At 44.4% G+C, this 7401-nt stretch overlaps 1 protein-coding gene across 1 annotated transcript; it reads left to right on the top strand.

Annotated features, from left to right (window-relative positions):
- Nucleotides 1–529: 529 nt before the first annotated feature.
- wnt1 (wingless-type MMTV integration site family, member 1) lies at nucleotides 530–7036 on the top strand. The gene is made up of 5 exons (XM_046364400.1): nucleotides 530–641; nucleotides 993–1098; nucleotides 3295–3548; nucleotides 3795–4060; nucleotides 4882–7036. The coding sequence occupies exons 1-5, from the start codon at nucleotides 632–634 to the stop codon at nucleotides 5371–5373; spliced, it is 1128 nt and encodes a 375-aa protein (XP_046220356.1). The 5' UTR covers nucleotides 530–631; the 3' UTR covers nucleotides 5374–7036.
- Nucleotides 7037–7401: the final 365 nt, after the last annotated feature.

Consider the following 7401-nt stretch of genomic DNA (forward strand, 5'->3'; position numbering starts at 1 on the left):
TTTTGACTTGAGAGGGACCTCATTCAGGAAGACAAACTGGATGTGGAAGACAGAGCATGAGTCAGCATTCATTTCCCTCGTTTCCAAGGAATCGATGTATTCTTTGATTACCGTGAGATTCCGTTAGTAATATGTGCAGTATACACTGGTGAATTGTCCTGGCAATTTTTTAAATATATTTTCCTTTCTCATCTGTTCTGTCCGGTTTTGTTTTCTTTATTCATTGTGCCCTATGAAGAGCATTAACTATCCCTCCTTCCAATCCTATTGAAAAGGGGGGCAGAAAAAAAAACAGAGGGAGATGAGAGCAGCAAATCCCTTTTTCATTCCTCTTGTAGTGTTCAATAAGAGAAGAATGTGTCGCCTATCACTCACGGAGGGGATCAAGTCTTACGGACTGTCCCACGCGCTCAATGCGCTGCTGTGCAGAGCAGAGATAGACAGAGAGAGCACGTGAAGAGAACAGCAGCAGCAGCGTCCAGCAGCCTAGACTGAAAAGCCACTACATAGGAGGACTCATTTAGCAACCTGTTTCCTCTGTCTGACAGTCTCCTCACCAGATTCATTTCAGGCAATTGCTATAAGACAGGCTCCTCGTTGCTTTTTCACCTCTCAAGTCCCTCTCTTTGGAATGTGGTGTGGTGAGTAGGAATTTGAAGCTTTAGGCTACCTGCTCTAATTTGATAACCTGCGATGGAGAATGACAGGCTATCGGAGAGATGAATAACCCCGGTAGCCTAACTTTTATCATGGGAGTGACTCCTGTAACACGAGATCGCAATCGAATTATTTATTGTAAAAATAACTGCCCTGTTTTCATTATCGTTTTATTTATGGGCCATGGGGTGAACACATGCGAATTCCATCTGCTAGATTTATTTGTGCCTAAAAATAGGATTGTTATCATAATTAGAACCAGGTATAAAAAGTGCCTGGAATTCAGATGTGGAACTTTGACATTTGCCTGCTCTCTCTTCACATTGTAATTGAAGACACAATGAGGATCCTCGCTCTGCTTCTGGGGGTGAAAGCCGCGTGCATCCTGCTGGTTTCCTCGCTCTCAGGCACGGGAGCAGTCAACAATAGCGGCCGGTGGTGGTGAGTAGTTGACTTTATGTGTGATGTAGTCATTCAATTAAATGCGCCTCCCGAGGACCTGTGCTCATTTCGACGGAGGGTGCAGCGAAGGAGCCAGTTAAGTGGTACATTGGTTTATTGCCTGAAAGATGCTGTGCTCTTCTCCAACTGAATTAACACTAAATCAACATTGATGGACCTGTTAAGCTCGAAATAATCACGTGTTATTGTTGGCACCCGATTCATCATTTCAGTTCGTTTCTGGTAGAAAACCAAGCAGCAACCACAAGCCATTAATATTTGAAGGTATTTGGATATCACTGCCCAATTAGAGCGAGCAACCAATTAAATAGATCTAACCGGTTTTCAATCGAAATGAATAAGGCCCACTTTCTCCATTCAATTGTTTGATGTAAAGGGAAGTATTGTGTTTCAATATGATAACGATTTCGTTTATTTAGGGATCGGTTTCAGCCCATATTTATTCAAGTCTGTCTCTCTCTCCGTCTCTCTTTCTGTCTCCCTCTCTGTCTCTCCCTCCGTCTCTCTTTCTGTCTCCCTCTCTGTCTCTCTCTCCGTCTCTCTTTCTGTATCCCTCTCTGTCTCTCCCCCCAGTCATTTTGACAGTGTGGCTTGAACGCGAGACAACATTTTTCTGTCCAATGTGGGATCAATTAAAAATGGATGTAATTGATGGCAAAGAGTAGTTCCATTCAATGTCGTATTCTTAACACTCCACTCTATATAGGATACACTGTAGGATGACAATGTCTGCGTACATTTGTTATGAACAATCAAACCAAAATGTGAAAATAGTTTTTCTTACAATAGTTTATTTGGACAAATATCAATTAATTAGGCTTATGTCCACTGAATAATATGCCTTCTGTCAAATTAAATACATATAATCCCGACACTGCAAAGATAACAGTTGCATAAATAATATTTCAATTAATAATGAAAATGATAACGTAAACCTCAATATAATTAGGTAGCCTATTGGTTAGAGCGTTGGGCCAGTAACCGTGAAGGTTGCTAGATCGAATCCCAGAGCTGACAAGGTAAACATCTGTCGTTCTGCCCCTGAACACGGCAGTTAACCCACTGTTCCTGGGCCTTCATTGTAAATAAGAATTTGTTCTTAATTCTTAACTGACTTGCCTAGTTAAATAAATGTTACATTTTGGACAGATTTGCAAAGTCAATGGGGTAAGCTATTTGTTTGATATCTAAACCAACCCTTATGACTACAATATGCCAAGAAAATAAATAAGGAAAATACAAAACGAGAGAGAAGAAAATTGGATTGGAATATTTATCCGAAGATGGGATCATAACGCTCCATAGACTGGACCGACCGCGCACTACCGTCTAGTACCGATCAGTCAATTAATAACGATGAGTCTTTCTGATTGCGAACGGTTTGCAGGAGACACCAATTAGGAACGTAACTGAAACAATATAATAATAATAATAATATATGCCATTTAGCAGACGCTTTTATCCAAAGCGACTTACAGTCATGTGTGCATACATTCTACGATAACAACATTAGACCATTAGACCATAACAACATTAGACCATAACAACATTAGACCATTAGACCATAACAGCATTAGACCATTAGATCATAACAACATTAGATCATAACAACATTAGATCATAACAACATTAGACCATTAGACCATAACAACATTAGACCATAACAACATTAGACAATTAGATCATAACAACATTAGATCATAACAACATTAGATCATAACAACATTAGATCATAACAACATTAGATCATAACAACATTAGATCATAACAACATTAGATCATAACAGCATTAGACCATTAGATCATAACAGCATTAGACCATAACAACATTAGACCATTAGACCATAACAGCATTAGAAACCATACATATAGTCAATGACAATGAAATATGGCAGTCATGGGAGTCAATAATGGCAGCCATAATCACTTTCGATGAAGTAGATTGTAGATATTGAAGTTGCTTGTTATTTCTTGTGACTGATACTCAAATTCCAATGAAACTGTTTACATTATCCAATTCTTATACATTATCCAATTCTTATCAGAATCCTATATGAATAAATACATGTGAACCTAATTAATTGTTTTAAAGTCAATAGATATCATTAAAGAACCAATGTGTGAGCTTCTCTATAACCAACTGATTCCACACTGTCTCCTCGTCCTGTCTGCTAGGGGGATTGTGAATGTGGCCTCCTCTGCCAACCTCCTCACCAACTCAAAGAACGTCCAGTTGGTCCTGGACCCTAGCTTAGCCTTGCTGAGCCGTCGCCAGCGCCGCCTCATCCGCCAGAACCCGGGGATCCTCCACGCTATCGCAGCTGGCCTGCATACTGCCATCCAGGAGTGCAAATGGCAGTTCAGGAACCGCCGCTGGGACTGCCCGACCACCCACAGCCCGGCAATATTTGGCAAAATCGTCAACCGTGGTGAGTTGTCTGTTGTCCCTCTTGGCCTCCTCACTAAGGCAACCGGTAGACATTTTTTGGCGCAGAATGTCGCGGAATCTTGTCGTCTCTCGTAGACTCTTTTGAAAGATAGAAGCCCATCTTTACATATCTTGAGATTCTGACATTTAAATCATAATTCAGACCCGATTGCGCACAGTTGCATTACTATGGACTGCCAAAAAACGTTGTATCGGCTAAAGAGAATTTCTGCTGTTGATGTGTCAGGTTGCCGAGAGACGGCGTTTGTGTTTGCGATCACGAGTGCGGGGGTGACCCATGCGGTGGCCCGCTCCTGCTCTGAGGGGGCCATTGAGTCGTGCACCTGTGACTACCGTCGCCGGGGGCCTGGGGGCCCTGACTGGCACTGGGGCGGCTGCAGCGACAACGTGGACTTTGGCCGGATGTTCAGCCGGGAGTTTGTGGACTCCAGCGAGAGAGGAAGGGATCTCCGATACCTCAACAACCTACACAACAACGAGGCTGGGAGAATGGTGAGGGAGCCGTTGGTTCATAGATCGCTGTTTCATGATGTACTGCATTTTCATTCCTTTTCAGTGATCCTCCTGTATCAACCCATTATTCTGAATTCCTGTCATGTTTTCCTTCACATTTCTTCTCTTCACATTCTTCACAGTTTTTCAAAATGTTCTTAGCTATTCACATAATCCATGATAATCCCCTGTCTTCTCTCTCCCCTGTGTCTTCTCTCTCTCCCCCGTGTCTTCTCTCTCTCCCCCGTGTCTTCTCTCTCTCCCGTGTCTTCTCTCTCTCTCCCGTGTCTTCTCTCTCTCTCCCGTGTCTTCTCTCTCTCCCGTGTCTTCTCTCTCTCCCGTGTCTTCTCTCTCTCCCCCGTGTCTTCTCTCCCTCCCCCGTGTCTTCTCTCTCCCCCGTGTCTTCTCTCTCTCCCGTGTCTTCTCTCCCTCCCCGTGTCTTCTCTCTTTCCCCCGTGTCTTCTCTCTCTCCCCCGTGTCTTCTCTCTCTCCCCCGTGTCTTCTCTCTCCCCCGTGTCTTCTCTCTCTCCCCCGTGTCTTCTCTCTCACCCCTGTGTCTTCTCTCTCTCCCCCGTGTCTTCTCTCTCTCCCCTTGTCTTCTCTCTCTCCCCGTGTCTTCTCTCTCTCCCCCGTGTCTTCTCTCTCTCCCCCGTGTCTTCTCTCTCTCCCCGTGTCTTCTCTCTCCCCCGTGTCTTCTCACCCCTGTGTCTTCTCTCTCTCCCCTGTGTCTTCTCTCTCTCCCCTGTGTCTTCTTTCTCTCTCCCCTGTGTCTTCTCTCTCACCCCTGTGTCTTCTCTCTCTCCCCTGTCTTCTCTCTCCAGACAGTGTCGTCAGAGATGCGACAGGAGTGTAAATGCCACGGCATGTCAGGGTCATGCGTCGTGCGTACCTGCTGGATGCGTCTACCCAGCTTCCGCGCCGTGGGGGACTTCCTGAAGGACCGCTTTGACGGAGCCTCCCGGGTCGTTTACGCCAACAAGGGCTCCAACCGCGCCTCTCACCGTGCCGACCCACGCCATCTCGAACCCGAGAACCCCGCCCACAAACCCCCATCGTCCAGAGACCTGGTCTACTTCGAGAAGTCGCCCAACTTCTGCTCCTACAACGGCAAGACGGGTACCCACGGCACCTCTGGGAGGAACTGTAACAGCTCGTCTCCAGCGTTGGACGGGTGTGAGCTCCTGTGTTGTGGTAGAGGGTTCAAGACCCAGACGGAGAAGGTCACTGAGAGGTGTCACTGTACGTTCCACTGGTGCTGCCATGTCAGCTGCCTCAACTGCACCAGCACACAGACGTTACACCAGTGCCTCTGATCAGGGGTGAACCAGGAGGACAGGGATGGGGAGGTGAAGATGAGCTGGTTCTTTGGGCAGGTGGTGTGTAGATAGAGGAGTAGGGTCCTGCGGGTTGGTGTGGTAGATAAGGGAAGGGCTAACTCTATAAAGGGGCAAATGGAGGGTGAAAGAAAAGTGAATACCGGGAGTACTAGATTTGAAACAAAGTACTAGATTTGAATCAAAGCACTAGATTTGAATCAAAGCACTAGATTTGAATCAATGTTTCTGAGGAAGAGGGAAGAGAGAAAAGCACAACTATGACTACAGGGTGCAGAAAGAGGGCGGGTGTGTTGTGTGTGAACATGTGTGCTTACGTGTGCTTGCTACTGACACTGTGGTAACGTGAGAGTATGTAAGTGTGCTTACTGGGTATTTAAAATGTTGTAGCTATCCAACCACGTAGAACGGAATGGAAACCAATCCTCTCTATGGCTTCCCAGCACGAGTAACAAGACCAGAGGCAGCTTAGGTAAAAGGAAGTAGTTAAAACAGGAAATAGAATTGTGGCAAGGAATAAGCAAACAAAATTAGTCAGAGAGACGCTGGGATTGAAGGCTTTTTGCCCTCTCGGACCTTACAAGATACAGTTAGTCTCTCTGTTCTCTCCACCTCTTCCCTCTACAGCAAGAGATAGGAGTGTGGGTAGTGGAGAGAGGGGTGATGGGAGAGGAGAGAGAAGCGAGGGGAGATGTGAGGAGGGGACAGTTACCGGACAATGTCAGACAGATGTCTCTGTGGCGGGAAAAACACAAGCATGGTCTCTCATAAACCCGGTGAAGAACTTTAACAAGAGGGTGGTTATTTTAAACATCACAGTTTGCTATGTACTTAGGTCCTGGACGCAAACCAAGCCGTTATGGTTCCCTGTCGAACTCACCACACATGCCCTCTTTGTTCAGATTGCTCTGGAATCTGCTGCACCTCGACCCGGAGTTACCACAGTGATTTACTGCGCCACGGTAACTGACGTTAAATGACTGGACGTTGTAGGATAACAGAAAAGCGTTCGACGAAATGTTATATCAACCTGGAATAAAATCGTAATATGTATATGAATAGTTTTAATGTAGTATCAATACACTGAATATCGGAGAGTATAACTAGATGTATGTTTTAGTGTAGGATATAGGGGCACTGCAAGAGAACTGGGGTGACCTGTCAAATAGTGAGACCTGCCGTATGGCAACCCTGTCCATAAAATGGGAACCAGTGCCAAATACTGATACCTGGAGTCAACCTTGCAAACTATTCTGTTAGCCTAGGAGGTATACCTATGTTGACAAAGACTCAAGACATTGCCCTGCTGTGGCAACATGCGACAAGTGTGTCAAATAGTCCACCATCTTCCTGTCCAAGTTTACAGACAAAGGTTTTCCCATTCAATATGACCATAAATTGAGGGGAAAACCTTTAAAGCTGCAATACGTCACTTTTTGGGCGACCCAACCAAATCCACAAAGAAATTTGAGTTATAGATCTGGCATCCTCATTGAAAGAAAGTCTAAGAAGCGGTTGAGCTGTTCTATGTGCACTATTTCTTTGCTTCCCGTGCTTATTTTTGCATCTTTTACTTTTGCGTTTGTACACCAGCTTCAAACAGCTGAAAATACAGTATTTTTGGTTATGTAAAATATATTTCACAGCGGTTTACATGGTACAATGTTTCTCTACACTATACTTGCTTGCTTTGTCACGTAAACTGAAATTAGGTGAACTATTAGAATTTTAGCAACCAGGAAATGGCAGAGCGATTTCTGCATAGTGCATCTTTAATATAAGGCCACTACAAAGGGAAATGTATTGTATATCAGCTCAGAAAACCAAAATGTAAATAATATATATATAGAAATATATATTTATGCTGAAGTTACTTGCAATTTGAGGGAAGAATGATTTATGCACCTGTTATAATCTATAATCCAATAGTCATGTCAGATCATGATTCTATTGGACTGTTTCTTTGTTTATTTCCATTCATGTAGATTACGCAGATTTGTCGAGGAC

Source organism: Oncorhynchus gorbuscha, linkage group LG10 (assembly GCF_021184085.1).
Source record: "Oncorhynchus gorbuscha isolate QuinsamMale2020 ecotype Even-year linkage group LG10, OgorEven_v1.0, whole genome shotgun sequence".
NCBI lineage: Eukaryota > Metazoa > Chordata > Actinopteri > Salmoniformes > Salmonidae > Oncorhynchus > Oncorhynchus gorbuscha.

Coding starts and splice junctions, on each gene's coding strand:
- wnt1 (XM_046364400.1), top strand. Junction 1,099..3,294: donor AACAATAGCGGCCGGTGGTG/GTGAGTAGTTGA, acceptor CCTGTCTGCTAG/GGGGATTGTGAATGTGGCCT. Junction 4,061..4,881: donor ACAACGAGGCTGGGAGAATG/GTGAGGGAGCCG, acceptor TTCTCTCTCCAG/ACAGTGTCGTCAGAGATGCG.